Genomic DNA, 17,089 nt, shown 5'->3' on the forward strand with positions numbered 1-17,089 from the left:
GCGGTGACCATATCAGTTCAACACATTTCATACTCCCCTGTAATGGTTTAGTGGTCAAAGTAAAGTAAAAACATCCACCTGCTGCTCTTGAACTTTGATTGACCTGGATATGACTCAAACATGACAGATTTGGATGGATTTTAGATCTGTGAACAGTAAACAAGCATCCTGTAAAGAAAAGAAAGAAAGGAATGAGTAATGTTCAGAATGACGGAATTACTGAAGAATTATTTTTAATGTTGCAAAAAACGTTATGATGGGGGCCAATCTTGTGCTTCTAAACGCAGGCCGTAAACTAGACTTTTGAGCAGACAGAAGGCGCTTTGTGCAGTCTTCAGCTTCATACCGAGATTATACACAGCAGCGGCCCCTTCCCGGGCTTTTTCTCCATACAGACCGCACCAGACTGGAATATTTTCTGCTTCTGATTTCACACGTGCTGGTGTTTTGATCATGTTCTGCGGTATAAAGTTTGCCCCGCGCTCATTAACGCTGGCGCAAGAGCGGAAACCATCGATATATTCTCTCTCTCTCTCGGGACATGGACAGTGTTTAACTCACAGTGGGAGAAATACAGTAGTTTGTAGGTTGTCTTGCAAAAGCTTAACAACTTGTGCGAGGCTGCATGCGATGTTAATGTAAGAGGAGAGCAAAGGGAAAGCAGTTAGCGTTTGTTGTAATCAGCCGACCCCTTTTTTTTCCTCTAAGCGACGCCCGCAGGCTACCGGCGCAACACACCAACTTCGCCTTGAGCAATGCTGTTGTTGTTGTGCCAAGTGGAAGATCGAGCCCATGGTGTTCAGTAATAAACCTGTTCTTAGCCAAATGCTCAAAGTGAGCGCTCAGACAGAGGAGTGAGCCGACAGATTGTAGTATTTCTGCCAGTTCTCTCTCAATCAGGGGAACTTCTAATAGGCTCAGGCTGAAGCAAAGGGAACTCATCCCCTCAATTTGCAAGTGTGAGCGAAATCATCCATTTCAATTCAAAGTTGGTGAGGTTATTTAATAGTAATACTGGATCAGTGAAACAGGTCAAAAACTGATATATTAAGATAATTTGCATTGTCATAATGTTTTCATGTCCGAACATTAAAACCTGCAGTGTCCAGAGTCTTGCCTCATGTGTCTCTCCCCCTGCCAAAGGTGACTTGAATCACACTCAACCTCCATGCACACAAATTTGAGCCAAGTATACCTCAAGGATGATGCCGATTAGTTAGTGATCAATTAAAGTCAGATTTATTTGTATTTAGTAGAGTGTTGTGTTCAAAATAAAGCTAAAATATTCTCAGATTCAACTCATTTACTGCAAAACAACATTGAAATGAATTGTCTTAAAAGTACAGCTGAAAGTATAATTGGAAACACTTCTCTATTCCAGCAAGTCAACAATTTATTAGCAAGATCACAAAATAATAATGTTTGGATTTTGATTTAGGTTTTATCATCAGCAACTTGTTTTTTGATGAAAGATAAGCACACTCACAAAATACTATACTGCAGTTTCCACATTGCGCCAAAGAACTGCCTAAACAAGAGAGTCACGAGAGGAATGTGTACAGCTAAAATGACACATTATTTAGCGTGCTCTTTGGTTTGAGCTGACCAAATAGCTCCACTTTAAAATGTGTAATGACTGCATAGAACAGTCAATCTATGGACGAGCTGACACACAATAAATCAAATGAAATCATACTATTCAGAACCTATGCAGTGCTGTCTAAAACACACACATTATGATCAGGCCCGGATCTTCAGGGGTGCAAAAAGGTCACAATGTGTTTTAGTAGTCAGAAACAATTGCACATAGACATTTTGTCAAAGAATCATCCATCCATCGGATATCAGGCAAAATACAACACCAAAACTGTACAAGTATTTTTGATTGACTGCGGAATCCTTCCGCAGTCAACCATTGGTTCTCATGTTCTTTATTATTATTATTATTATTATATTTTTTTCCAAATTTTAGGAGGTTTTCACAGCTTTCACAGTTTCAGCAATTTCAGCAACTTATACATCAAAACGTTCCACATGTTACACAGAATTATGCCATTACTTTTGGGAATTCAGCGATTTCCGGTTTTTCCGCAATCGGACGATATTCGGCCGATTTTTCCCATTACTTATAATGGGGCTTCCTCAAATTCACAGATTCTGCAGTTTTTTCCACAGTTTCAGCAATTTCTGCAGTTTGTGCTTGTTCAGCTTCCGCAACTTGTCAGTTTTCAGAAAAAAATTGAGTTCTGCAGTTTTCCAGTTTTTTTCTACGGGATCGGGAATTCTGCCATTCATTTGTATGGGGAATTCTGCCCATTCATTTTAATGGGACTTCAGGTACTTTCAGCCATTTCTGCAGTTCAAATACTTCTGCAGTTCAAATACTTCTGCAGTTCAAATACTTCTGCAGTTTCAAATACTTCTGCAGTTCAAATACTTCTGCAGTTTCAAATACTTCTGCAGTTCAAATACTTCTGCAGTTTCAAATACTTCTGCAGTTCAAATACTTCTGCAGTTTCAAATACTTCTGCAGTTCAAATACTTCTGCAGTTTCAAATACTTCTGCAGTTTCAAATACTTCTGCAGTTTCAAATACTTCTGCAGTTCAAATACTTCTGCAGTTCAAATACTTCTGCGGTTTCAAATACTTCTGCAGTTCAAATACTTCTGCAGTTCAAATACTTCTGCAGTTCAAATACTTCCGCAGTTTCAAATACGACCGCAGTTTCAAATACTTCTGCAGTTTCAAATACTTCTACGGTTCAAATACTTCTGCAGTTCAAATACTTCTGCAGTTCAAATACTTCTGCAGTTCAAATACTTCTGCAGTTCAAATACTTCTGCAGTTTCAAATACTTCCGCAGTTCAAATACTTCTGCAGTTCAAATACTTCTGCAGTTCAAATACTTCTACAGTTTCAAATACTTCTACAGTTCAAATACTTCCGCAGTTTAAAGGATTGGAAAAAAGACCCAGACCAAGACCCGAACCAAGACCCGAACTAAGAACCGAACCAAGACCCGAACCAAGACCCAGACCAAGACCCAAACCAAGACCCGAACCAAGACCCGAACCAAAACCCAGACCAAGACCCGAACCAAGACCCGAACCAAGACCCAGACCGAGACCCGGACCAAGACCCGAACCAAGACCAAGACCCGGACCAAGACCCGAACCAAGACCCAGACCAAGACCCGAACCAAGACCCAGACCAAGACCCGGACCAAGACCCGAACCAAGACCCAGACCGAGACCCGGACCAAGACCCGAACCAAGACCCAGACCAAGACCCGAACCAAGACCCAGACCAAGACCCGGACCAAGACCCGAACCAAGACCCAGAACAAGACCCGGACCAAGACCCAGACCAAGACCCGGACCAAGACCCGAACCAAGACCCAGACCAAGATTCAAACCAAGACCCAGAATAAGACCCGAACCAAGACCCAGACCAAGACTGAACCAAGACCCGAACCAAGACCCAAACCAAGACCCAGACATAGATCCGACCCAAGACCTGGACCAAGACAAAGTCCAGACCAAGTTGCCATAGTAACCCGAATTAAAACCATAACCAGGAAATCCATAGAAACCAGGTCAAGTCCAGACCAAGTTACCATAGTAACCTGAATTAAAACCAAAACCAGGTAAACCACAGAAGCAAGGCCAAGTACAGACCAAGTTACCATAGTAACCTGAATTAAAACCATAACCAGGTAAACCACAGAAACAGGGCCAAGTCCAGACCAAGTTACCATAGTTACCGGATAATTTCAGGAGTTTCGAGTATTTCAGGAGTGGTGAGGAATTCAACAGTGTTAAGGATTATAGGAATTTCAAGGTTTTAACAGTTTCAAAGAATTCAGGAGTTTCAAGGTTTCAACAGTTTCAAGGTTTCAACAGTTTCAAGGTTTCAACAGTTTCAAAGTTTCAACAGTTTCAAGGATTTCAGGAGGTTCAAGGTGTCAACAGTTTTGATGATTTCAGGAGTTTTAATGTTTCAAATCTTTCAAGGACTTCAGGAGTTTCAAAGAAAGTATTTTAACAGTTTCAAGGCATTTTCAAGGATTTTTCAGGTGACTTCTGCATTAGATCTATTCCGCAGTCAATCGCAATTGCGCAGCAATTGCAAAAATTTCTAGTTGTTTCTGCGGTTCACTGTTCCCATTCAAAAATGTTTGTTAGGAAAATGTGCCTCTTTCAGTGTTTCAGTGTGTGAATTGTTATCTGACTGTTGGTGTCATGTGTGGAGCTCACTGGCTTGTACAGTGTCTGGTTAAGGCCCAAAGTAGAACAAGGTCAAGTTTATTTATAAAGCACATTTAAAACAACCGTTTCTGCCCAAAGTGCTGTACACAAGCAATAAATGAAGTGCAGCAAATTAAAAAATACACAACAAAATTGCAATCAAGACTGTAAACAATAGAGGCCCATATCTACCACACCAGACTAGACTGTGCAAAGAGGCCCCCAGAGACAATATCTGTGCAGACTATGGGCTGGAAACCCCAAGGGTCAAAGAGGGAAACACCTCCAAAGGTGGTAGAAAATGACCGAGCCAAGATCCTGTGGGACTTCCCGATACAAACGGACAGAATGATAATGGCGAACCAACCGGACATTGTGGTGGTGGACAAAGAGCAGAGGAAAGCCGTTGTTGGTGACATAGCAATACCAAGTGATTTCAACATCAGGAAAAAGGAACACGAGAAACTAGAGAAATACCAGGGCCTCAGAGAAGAGCTGGAGAAAGCTTGGAGGGTGAAGGCATCAGTGGTGCCCGTGGTCGAGCACTCGGAGCACTGACTACAGTAGATCCTAGTAATACAAATAAATACATGCACACACATAGTAGGATGGTTCCTATTTAATTACTTCTCTCAATTAACACTGTTTGACTGAAATGTTAACCCGAACCTCTCTCCCTCTATGTCTGTTTTAACTTCATCACTGATTATTCTGCTCCGAGGGAGTTGCCGAAGAGCTGGGTATACACGCCCAAGGCGGAACCCCAGCCCGCTGTCTCACCCAGCGATCGTCGATTACTCACTGTTAATAATTCTTTAATGGCACATTCTGTTGTGGCGTGGTCCTTGTTAGTGAATGGCAGTTTGGAATAAAATTGTGTTTCATTGAGCACACCATAAACATAATTGAATCTCAATCAAATTTGGCCCACATTTAATCTATTCTACAAGAAGTAGAATAGATTAAAGGAGTGAAAGGTAACGATTTAAAAAAAGTTAAAAGTAAGAACCACCCTAATGTATAGCTATGTTGAAGGAAGAAAACTGTTATATATTTTTGCAGAAAGTCAAATTCTAATTAATCACTGTGGTCCCTCTGATCTTTACATTCAACGCAATGACGGATGAAGGCACATGCAACATCAAAGCTGATCTGATCAGTCACTGAAACTATCTGATGCCGGATAATTAGGACTTTAACATGTATAAAACCGCAAAGGGAGGTAAGTGGATCGAAGCCAGATTCAGCAGATTGGTGTGACGCACAGGGAAACAAAACAGTTCATAGTGCATTCAACTAAACAAAGAAATCAAAATCATTTATTCATCTTTTTACTTTATGCTTCCAAGGTGGGAGACACTCAAGCGCTTTACATAGGAAGTGGAGGTGACTTCACTCAAGTCACACATGCCTGTACAGATCTGCCCCGGGGCTGACTGGCAGAAACTAGGCTAATAGTGCTAATTTACATGGAAATATTGTCCCTACAGTGAGCAGAATGCATGAATCTATAGAAATCTATCCCTGTATCAAGGCTGGTTAGGCGAAATTAAACAGCTTATTGTATAGATAAGACTGTTTCTTTATTCCAGGTGAAAACCCGTGAGACCAAACTGACTCATTGGAAAATTTGAAAAAAAGATTTATCCTTCAGTGTCCCCCCTTAAATGCATCGGCGTTTACAGAGGCAGATTGTCTGCGTCCATTCACAGAGCAGTGGAACACACCATGACAGTATTTATACACACAGATTTGTCCATAGTTCCTTTCATCTTTATCTAATGGCCCTTAGGATTTTGTCCTGTTTTCCATTGGCTATGGGCCAGCATCTCACCTGGAAGTGGTGCTCTAAATCCTAAACACAGAGGCCTTTTATTCCAGTCAGGTGTCTCTCATGCCAGGGAGACAAAGTGCAGTTTATTTGGGATGGCTTTCATCTCCTCCACTTCCTACAGGCTTAGACTGTTCAGGGTATCAGTGCTCATGCTGCTTCATAGTTCACGTACATCTCACTGAGTCACTTTCCAGAGGGCTCTTTCAGCCCACTCTCAGTGACAAACTAAAAACCATAGGTGCAATCTCTCAATCTCTCTCTCTCCAACTCTCTCCCCCCTCGCTCCCTCTCTCTCTCCCCCCTGTCTCGCTCCCCCTCTTTCTCTCTCTCTCTCTCTCTCCCTCTCTCTCCCCTCTCTCTCTCCCCCTCTCTCTCTCACTCCCTCTCTCTCCCCCTCTTGCTCCCTCTCTCTCTCTTCCCCCTCTGTCTCTCCCCCTCTTTGTCTCTCTCTCTCAGTCTCTCCCCGTCTTTCTCTCTCTTTCTCTCTCTTTTAACTAGGCTATAACTTCTTTACTTTAATTTAACCTCTGTCACTTCGCTTGGTATGCAATCGCCTGATGCTTAAGCATAGACAGAATGGGTTTTTTGAAAATACTAACTTTTGAAGTAATTCCTGTTCTGTCTAATTTACTATATTATATGACATTATTTAAATAATTGATTAGTTATTGAATTTAATTCAATTTTATTTATAATATATCATAAAACCCAAGCCAAATTCACATATGCGCCCCTTGCTGTCACAGTTCAACACTGACACGTTTGGAAGCATCATACACAGGATTATAGATGATTTTCAGAAATGTGGCCAAAATATCAGCGGTGCGTAACAGCATCAGCCAATCAAAATCCCCAATAATCAGCAAAACCCACATTCGTCGACCTCTATTTCTATATATTTCTATGATTGAAACCTTTACTATAATAATAAATGTTTAACTAAAGGCTATTTGAGAGATAAAAAAAAATTAAAAAACATTAACATTTAATTTAATTCCCCTCCTGGAACCGCCACCTTAACGTGGTGGAGGGGTTTGAGCACCCGAATGATCCTGGGAGCTCTGTTGTTGGGGGCTTCGTGACCCTGGTAGGGTCTCCCATGGCAAACAGGTCCTAGGTGACGGGTCAGACAAAGAGCGGTTCAGAAGCCCCTTATGAGAGACCAACAGGCCTGGTTAATCGTGAGGCCGTCCTTCTGTGGACCTACTACCTGCAAGAGGAGCCAGGGGCTGGTGCAATGTGATTTGGGCAACTCCAACAACAGAAACGGAAAAGTGGAAGAAGATGGATGTATGGATGTATGGATGTATGGATGGATGGATGGATGGATTTAATTTAATTAAAATAGCGGCCTAAGTAACATTTGAGAAAAGACTGAAATATGAGCTGCTAAACTAATACAAGAATCACATGCCTTTTCGAACATACAGTGGCTTGCAAAAGTATCTGCCCTCCTTTAACTCTGGCCATAAAGTATGAATTTCACTATGAATTTTCACATTTCTATTTTGTGTCACTTAGTGTGTCTTTCACATAATATTTAAATTAAATATATTCATGTTTATGGTCCATAGCATGGCACAATGTCGAAAAGTTAAAGGAGAGTGGTTACTTTTGCAAGCCACTGTATTTGTAGTAGTCTAAACCACTGTTTCCCAACCAGAGTTCGGGGACTTAATTCTATATTTGAACATTATGGTCAAAGTGGAAGCAAAACATTTACAACAAAGAAAATGAGTTTGAGAACCATTAACTGTCTCTTTGCAATTAAATAAGAGTATAGTCATTCACTTTCTAACTAATAAGAAGTACCTTCGAGGCAAGGGGTACTCGGAGTGTAAATGAAAGGTGACAAAAAAGGTTGTGAAGCACTAAACTACGGGTTAGCCACCATTCATATTGCGATTTTGATTGAGATGAATGGCGCAACCCTCTTTCACTGCTTGCAATGTGGAGCACAATTTGGCAAAAAGGCGAGTCCAGATGCCTATCACTGAATCACTAAATAACTTCAGGGATTCCTAGAAAGATGGAAGCGTTCACTGACACCTTAGACATAAACACACATCAGGTTTAGCATCTGTTTCCAAACCACTCAATATGACTTTAATGATCAAAGCAAACTTCTCCTTTGAAAATTGTTTCTGTTTTACTCTGACCACGTGTGAATGTGTTTACGTGCATGTTACATTTGAGTAAATATTACAATGCCGTGCTTCGTCTGCAATGTGGCAGAGAATGTGCACTTGAGCGTGAGAACTCATTATGAGTGGTGTTCACGTCATGTCGCTCAGCGTTAGCGCTGGTATGATGGACACGAGCAAAGAGGAAATCCACTTGTTCTAATGTCATCTGACTCACAGCAAAGTGAGTGTGCTGTCTCTCTGTCTGCAGCTCAGGCAATGTTACAGTTAGGGGAAAATTTCAAGTTCAGATCAAATGTCGGAAAAACATGGAAAGCTGACTTAGAGGCACCAGAGTTGAAGGTGTGAGGTTCTCTTGGGAGTGAAGTAGGATAGGATTTGGAGAACAGATCAGCGAGGGAGAGAGTGAGAGACCAACTGGAGGTTTGAGGAAAAGAGAGCATGAACTCTCATTGTCTTTTGGGATAAGGAAAAGAATAAAGATTAAATTGCACACCTTTTATCCCCCAATGCATAGAAGGATTCTCAAGATTATGGAGAACCCGAACTTGAATGTTAAAACAAAAGGTTGTACTGCATACTGCACTATCCTACGTCATTCCCAAAGAGGACAGCAACCATCAACATCAATCACTGACTTCCTCATCCTCTGTTTATCAGCTTCTACTCATCCTCCTCTGAGCTTTCTCACCAAAACAACCCATTTACATAAATTGCCTGAAAGCCTCATTATTTCATATGCAGCTGACCCAAATGATGCCGATCCAAGCGAAATGTGGGAGGCTGGTCAAAAGCAGATGTAACAACTTAACCCCTGCGACCCCAGCTGTCCGGCCCGAGCAAATAAAACGTCAACATCCGGCTCGAATGGTCCCACCTCTGACAGCTCCACTTCCTCCTTCTCACAGCACTCCTCGTACAGTGCAAGTGTCCAAGACGCAGAGCTAGGGGCAGCCGCTGCAGCTGGACCATGTGACACATGGACGGGAACATAATGTGTATCCAAACTACTGCGTACATAAAGTAGTAGAATAAAATACATCTATTCTTTGATAATAAATAATTCCTATAGTTAAATTATGTGTAGTTCAGACAGAAAATATTCACGAGAAAATTTAAAACATATGTACATGTATTTTAGTTAAGAGGGACTATTTACCATATTAACATTTTGTGCCATCTCCAAGCATGAACAAACAGTGTGTCAGATGTGAAATCTATTAAATCAATGTACACAACAGATAATATGCATAATTGAATGTACTATATGTATGACTGACTGAGAACTGAGAAGAGCAAGAGTCCGAGCCCCCATCCTGTGCACCTGTGCATAGTGAGAGCAGCTCTCCTCTGCACTGAGGATGTTTACTCCATCCATCTCACCTGCAAAGCCTTCTGATCATGGTTGATCTTATGCACCCATCACAGTCTCTTCAAAGTACTGCCTTCGGGGAGGAGACTGGAGTCTACGGGCCAGGTCTAGAAAACTGAAGAACTGCTTCATCCACCAGGCTGTCAAGAAAAACTCTCTCCCTGCCCTCGTCCCCTCTGCTTCTACCTGCACTTACAATCTGTGGTCCGCTCCAGCCACTCAAAGACACTGAACTCTGATCTCACCAGAGAGTAATATTTGAATTTGAATTATCATGTCCAAACAAAACGAATTTCTTATGCACCACAAGACAAGTTTGAACTGCATACTGTATTTCAAAAGTACGGCAAGATACACTGGCAAAAAAAAGTAAGAACACCGTATTTCTCATATTTCTGCCTAAACTGGTCACTAAATGTGTGTTTGATCTTCATCAAAATCACAGGAATGATTTAACAGTGTCTTAAACTAATAGCAACCATACATTTACATTTTATCATATCATATTTTTACATATATGATATGCTATAACATGTAAACATTCACAGGAGAGCGTGGAATAAGTGAGTGCACCGCCTGAATCTCGCTGAACTGCAGCAGTTTTGTAAAGAGGAATGGCCCAAGATTCATCCTGATCGTTGAGAGTGTTTAATCTGCAACTATAGAAAAGCAGTTATTGCTGCAAAAGAAGGATCAGCCAGCTATTTAATACATGGGTTCACTTACTTATTCCACACTGTTGTGATTTTTTGCAAAATATCTTCATAAACATGTGAATTATTCTATTATTTCTATGAATGATAGCATGTTGTCTAGGCCCTGAGGCAACAAAACAGCCCCACACTATGATTCTCCCTGCACCATACTTCACAGTGGGAATAGTGTAAAGATGTTGATGTGTTGTTCCATTTTTCCTTCACACAAGACATTGTGTGTTCCTCCCAAACTATTCAACTTTGGTTTGCAAAAGAGCTCTTGGATGCTCCACTACTGGCAAAATCTTTAGTTGACTGATTAACCCAAATTTGAATAGTTTGGGAGGAGCACACGACATCATGTATGGAGAAAAAAGGGAACAGCACACAAACATCAAAACCCTATCCCCACTGTGAAGTATGGTGTAGGAGAATCATGGTGTGGGGCTGTTTTGTTGCCCAAGGGCCTGGACAACGGGCTATCATCAATAGAAAAATGAATCCACAAGTTTATCAAGATATTTTGCAGAAAGACCTGAGACATTCACAACACTGTAGAATAAGTAAGTGAACCCTTGTATTAAATACTGGCTGATCCTTCTTTTGCAGCAATAACTGCTTTTCTGTCGTTGCGGATTAGACGCTCACAATGATCAGGATGAATCTTTGGCCATTCCTCTTTACAAAACTGCTGCAGTTCAGTGAGATTCAGGCGGTGCACTCACTTATTCCACACTCTTCTGTGAATGTTTACATGTTATGGCTTACTTTTTCTTGCCACTGTATTTCACTCACCTTGCCTGTGTGAATGTAGAGGCCCCCCACTTATTCTGGGCCATTGGCCCCCTCAACCAACATTCACACCTTGCCTGTGTGAATGTTGGTTGAGGGGGCCAATGGCCCAGAATAAGTCTACCTTATGGCAGCTGTGGCTACAATAGTAGGACTACCATTAAGGAATGGATGAATAATGACTACAGTGTAACACTTTTAGAAGTTTATCAACTTAGGCTTGTAAAGCCAATCCAAGTGTAAGTGACTATAATCATCATCAGAGTGTTGCATGGATATTGTGGTAAACAGCAGATGAAAATATGCAACATCTAAATTAGAAATAGGTTACTGTGTGTCGCTGACAGCAGCAGGTGTGTAGAGGAGAAAATAACATCATAAACCCGGCTACAGTGAATAAGGTCCTGCATAGCCTTGTCAGGGCACCAAGGTTAGACCAAAACAATGTCTTCAGTCAATCTGCATTGATGTGTCAGAGGTCTGCTCTGCAGGTATACGTGACATTTCCTTGTAAAGGTCAGGGATTCTTTGGCTTAAATGGCTTTGAATTCATGTCAACAGGTTGGTTATTGTCTATGTTTGAGACTCCATCTGAGCACCATTTTCAATGACAGCTCATGACACTATTAATGAAACTTGGAAGCTTATAGAAATTGTCTTTGAATGTAGCCACCTTCTGGTCTATCTTGTAGTTAAATAACTTCTCACAAACTTTTGTATACAGTGTTATTGTGAAGCGTGTTTAAGCTACTTACACAAACGCGTGGTAGATAAAAGCCCATTCCCGCGGTCTCTCCAACACGTTGTAGAGGTAATTCTGGAGTCGCCGATAGCGAGCATTCCTGCGGCCGCTTTGCGCGCTGTAGGTGAGCGGCTTGCCCAACAGACTAAGCCGGGCACCATGCTTCCTGTCCCCCGCTGCTACACCTGCCGCGGATGTCACGCCGTCTCCAACTCGGACCGTATTGTTCATGATCTTCCGTCCGGACTCCACATCTTTGAGGGGGAGGTCCCGGCGATCGCCAGAGCTTTTGCGCCAGAGCCCAGTGTTGCTGCTGTTGTCTTCGCCGGTGTGACTGCGCGGCATGGCATCACCGGCTCAATGCAGCGCGCAAAAACCGGCAAGTTTCCACATAAAATCAAAACGACTCAACAAAGACTTTGACAACTAGACGGCAGAATCACACGTTTTAAAATGCTCCTCTCCGTGTCTCCATGCATGCGTAATAGCTTCAGTCCGCTTTGGACACTTGGACCATCTGCGAGAGGCTGCAAGAAAGTGGGGTTTTGAAGGAGTGGATCCATCTTGACATTTGCCTAAGGGGAGGGCCTTCCCACCCTCCCACACTTTCCCTCTTACCCAAACACTCTCACTCTGTTTTCTTTTCACTTAAGAGCGCGGGACGGGGACGGGAGCAACACTGCTCCCGTTACAATCTATAGGTCCCAAAATGCAGCCAATCCGAGAAAACTGTGACGCCATAATAACACAATAAAAAGAAGAATAAAAGAGAAATTAAAATAACACACTTTTGTTAAGACTAGCAGCAACAGCAAGTCATGACACGAGGCAGTCCTGTCGATTCTTTATTTCACCTTTAATGGACATCAGAAGAAACTCTTATATTATTGCTGTATGTTGTTGAATGTCTGTGGATGTACTGTTTTTATCGGGCCCATACTGTTACTTCTCCTGCAAATGAAGTTCCTAACGGATAAATAAAGTGAATTTGATTTGATTTGAACTCTTGTGTCAGTGTACATTATGATGAAGTTGAAGCAAGGACTCAAGATTTGATATTTCTTTATTTGTCCCGAGTGCAATTTTCTTGGACGTCACACACAGGCTGCAACATTAAAGAAATAGGCTACGCCTGAGAAACACCTTATACTATTTCAAGTAGGCCTATCATAATGAGCATTTTAGGCACAGCGGAAAAGAGCATTAAAAACATAATTTCTACCATCCTTTAAGATGAAGAACAAATCGGGAGTTTGAGTTTTCCGGGAAATATGATTTTTCATCAGCAGAGTCACACAACGAAAGAAGCGGCATTTCAGCGCCCTCACTCTTCAACAGTTTACTGCCCATAACGAGACAGCGAGTGTTTGGACCAAGCCCGCCCTCTAGCGGTGGATTACCAACAGTGCTGCGTTAAATAGGGCTTTAAGAGCAAGTGCAGCCTGTAGAATGGTCACAGATGAAGGCTTTGTCATCTGTCAAAACAGGTGACAATATAGATGGGCATATATTTCCATCAATCTACAGCCTGTTTGGTTAATTAGACTTTATGACAGCATGTATTAAAACTGCAATCCATTCCAACTGCTGACAGGAAATAGTCAATAAAGAACACCGCTAATAGTTTTAATTTGACTCGTATCAGCACCATGGACAGCGACTGTGATTATTAGGGTCACACACATTAGATCTTGGACAAATAACAATCCATGCACGTAAGAGACGTGCTTTGTGCTTCTTCGGGAGAACGCAGGGAGCGCAGTAGTGCTTTGGGATTAGACGAGTGCGCGTATAGCCTCGGTGCTGGATTAGGGAGCGGCTATTCTCAATCGACCCCGCGATTCATTTCCCTACCGGACCAGACTCGTACACACACACACACGCGCGCACTCGCATCCCGCTCATCACCGACACAAAAAGTAGACTACTTCAGTATAGCGGCGGCGTCTTTATGGAATCATGGCCGACGTTCCCAGTCTCATCAAAATAGGAGTCTCTCTGAGAATGCTTCCCAACAACACCGCTGTTTATTTCAAATCTGATGGTGCCAGATTCGGACAGACGCGCACCATTAAACTGCTGACCGGATCAAAGTATAAGATCGACGTGGTCATAAAGCCTGGAGCGGCAGAAGCCACGTAGGTATTCACATTTTGTTTGTGGTATTGCCCCTGTGTGTAATCCGTTATCTGGTTAACCTATTAGCGGCACAGAAGTGGCGGACCGCTCTTGGGTCTTGGTCACGAACAAAGACGTGAACTGAAATTGACCCTGTCTTTTAAGCTTTAAACATGCATATTACGGTTTTTTTCCTGCTCGTTTTAAAATGTGTGAATATGAACTAAAAGATCTCCTGGTCAATGGTGCATAGAGCTTTGAGCACTTTCTTCTAAACGGAACCTTTTTTAGGAATCAAACATACTTGAACAACGTTGTGATAAGTAAGCGTCTATTCTTTAACTCTCATTTCTGGAATAGAAAAAGGACTAGGAAAGGGTTTTACCAGGAGCGCTTAAAGGCTGCACAAACCGCAATTGGCCACATTTGGGTGCACCTAATCGCTCTCGTGTCTTTGCTTTGTTGTTATGAATTCCAAAATGTGCTTGTGTAACATGTTTTGGTTATTTTAGGAACTAGGCTATAATTTAGACCGTTCAGCAAAATAGGTCATGCATGACTGATCTATGCAGAAAGGTGACTCTAGGTCAGGAGCACAGTTAGCCAAAGCAGCTCAATATCGCATGCTATAGGCTAATGCATGTGTATTTATCATCAGTACAAACAATTAAACTAAAATAGGCTACATATTTTTTTTTTTTTTACACCACATTTACTTTTACTTACATTCACCTTGTCATGCTTGTTATGTTAATTGGTGATTTAATGTTAATGAGCATTGATTTGCATTCACATCTTGCTGTGAAACTGAAAGACTAATGGCAAAATTAACTAAAACCAAAGTAAACTTTAACAAGTGCACCTATTATTTTTCCAGGTCTATGAGCATTGGTTCTGTGACCTTCCCATTGGAGCAGCAGTCCAAAGACCCTCAGTCTGTGGTGTACAGTGGCCTGTATGACACAGAGGGAGTGGCTCATACCAAAAGTGGAGAGAGGCAACCGGTTCAAATAAACATACAGGTATTTAAACTTGTGTATGGAACATTACCAACAATACATGCTGCAAATTTAAAACAAACGGTATGTTGCTGTTAAAATGTCAGTCTTGCGGACTTGATGTGTTCATTCTGGAGAAGGGTTGGCAGGTTTGTTAAAGATCCCAACCCATTTTGTGTTAAACTCAAGTGCGCTCTTTGGCACAATATTGTGTGCAAATGATGTCATTATAGATTAAAAATCTTTTTGGGAGCTCCAACTTCTCTGCAAACCTATTTCACTTTTGGATCCAGCACACAAGTCTCACTGCTGGATTGTCTTTTCTAGACAATATTGTGTACAGCAACATTTTTTTTTTTTCAATTTTATCACTTCGTTTTACATCATTATATATTTTATATTCAAAATGACTCTACAAAATAAGGATAACATTTTAATGACTGGTAAAACAGACTCCTCTATGTCCCCTGATTTTAAGTGATGATAATTTGTAATGATTTTTATTTTGGTTCTTCCGCTGATTATCCAATCACAAAGCAGAATAAGCGCCACACTTTGGGTTGCCAAATCAGATCAGATGAGACATGCCATGCCAATACCTTGCGAGATTAAGCATTTAATGTATTTGCTTTCACTGTCCATCTTAAGCATAGATCTTAAGTCAGTTGAGGTAGAGGTTTCTATTGGGATAGTTTATTTGCTATAATAACAATAACTCACCTTTGTGAAATAATTATTCACCAAATTTAGATATTATCAGTATGTTTTAAGTACTTGATTTTGCTTTGGCATACTGTAATGGGGCAGCAGTGTCCCCACTCATCCAGTACATACTGTCGTTTTGCCCTAGGGCAAGACACTTCACCAACCTTGCCTCCAGTGTGCAATAGTGTATGTCTGCGAATATGCTTTCCCTTGTGGTACGCCGTGGTAAAGTCAAAACTAGTTATTAGTTCTTAAATAAACCAAATGCATGTTTATATTTCATGTATTATGGCTTGTGGTGCCTCAGGTGTGGCTTGTCATGTTTACACACTAAGCCACATGTGAATCAGTCCATCTGCTGCTCTATATGTCACAGGGCTATGCTCATCACTGCTACTGCACTTGTGCTTCTCTCTCAGTTCACAGAAGCTGGTCACTTTGAGACTGTTTGGCAAGTCAAGTTTTACAACTACAACAAGAGAGATCACTGTCAATGGGGAAACAGCTTCAACAGCATAGAGTACGAATGCAAACCCAACGACACACGTACCCTCATGTGGGTCAACAAAGAGATGTTCCTCTAAATGTCCGTACACTCAAAATGCAGCTATTGCAGTTGTGTCCTACTGTGATATGGATCCTGTGGTGCTATATGTCCAAAGCAACAGTCCTGCTATAGGACAATTTATGTAGTTCATGTGGTTCAAGCTTTGTTTGTTAATCTTTTTGTGTGCTAATTTTATTACAATTGTTCAGGTGATACATTGCATAAAAGTATAATATAAGAATAATAATATAAGAGTTTATATTTGTATTGTTTTTGTGCATTGTCCCTATTCAATTAAATTAATGAGATAAAATTGCTTGAAAACAACATCAGTCTGCTTCTCAGAGGTCAAAAGGGACATGTTTAGGTGTGTGTTGTTCTATACTGTGCTGTGGAGCGAACATGCTCTTTTCCAAGAGCCATGAAAAGGATTTTCTGTATTTGGGTTTGGTAAAATAGCATTTTTTTTTTAGCTAAATTGTATATTATATTTTTGTATTGTGATGAATGTGGTGTTTTAATAACTGTATAACTATTTGATCTATGCAACAATGAGAAAGTATTTTATTTTCTATTTTGTGAAAGTGCTGTTTTCAAATTTATAAGGACATAAAATACAAGTTTTATTTATGTGTCAAATTCTTCCAGTGTATTGTTTTTTTTGTTTGTTTTGTTTTTTCTCTACCATGCATTTAAACAAATATAGTCGACTGAAATGCAGTAGGCTCTATGCAAATAAGTGGCCTAAATAAAGACAGCTCAGACAGCGTAAGGTGACGTGCTGGTCGATCATAAATGAAAAGCTGTTTCTACAGGTGTAGCACTTGCTGTGAATTTAGAAACGCACAGACTCACATCAGACCCTAGCTAGTTCTGTAAACGCAGACACGTGCA

General features: G+C 41.2%; 2 protein-coding genes across 3 annotated transcripts in view; one reads left to right on the forward strand and one right to left on the reverse strand.

The window, feature by feature from the left end:
• Positions 1-12,403, reverse strand: part of kcnq5a (potassium voltage-gated channel, KQT-like subfamily, member 5a) — a 63,243-nt gene extending 50,840 nt beyond the window's left edge. For both annotated transcript variants that reach the window (XM_079560654.1, XM_079560653.1), the window contains exon 1: positions 11,841-12,403. In XM_079560654.1, the coding sequence (XP_079416780.1) occupies positions 11,841-12,172 (332 nt within the window). In that variant the 5' untranslated portion in view covers positions 12,173-12,403. The remainder of the gene's footprint in view (positions 1-11,840) is intronic.
• A 1,225-nt stretch (positions 12,404-13,628) lies between these two features.
• cnrip1b (cannabinoid receptor interacting protein 1b) lies at positions 13,629-16,376 on the forward strand. The gene is made up of 3 exons (XM_079560245.1): positions 13,629-13,965; positions 14,823-14,967; positions 16,068-16,376. The coding sequence occupies exons 1-3, from the start codon at positions 13,787-13,789 to the stop codon at positions 16,230-16,232; spliced, it is 489 nt and encodes a 162-aa protein (XP_079416371.1). The 5' UTR covers positions 13,629-13,786; the 3' UTR covers positions 16,233-16,376.
• The last annotated feature ends 713 nt before the right edge of the window (positions 16,377-17,089 follow it).

This window comes from Gobius niger (genome assembly GCF_951799975.1).
Source record: "Gobius niger genome assembly, chromosome: 7".
Lineage (NCBI taxonomy): Eukaryota > Metazoa > Chordata > Actinopteri > Gobiiformes > Gobiidae > Gobius > Gobius niger.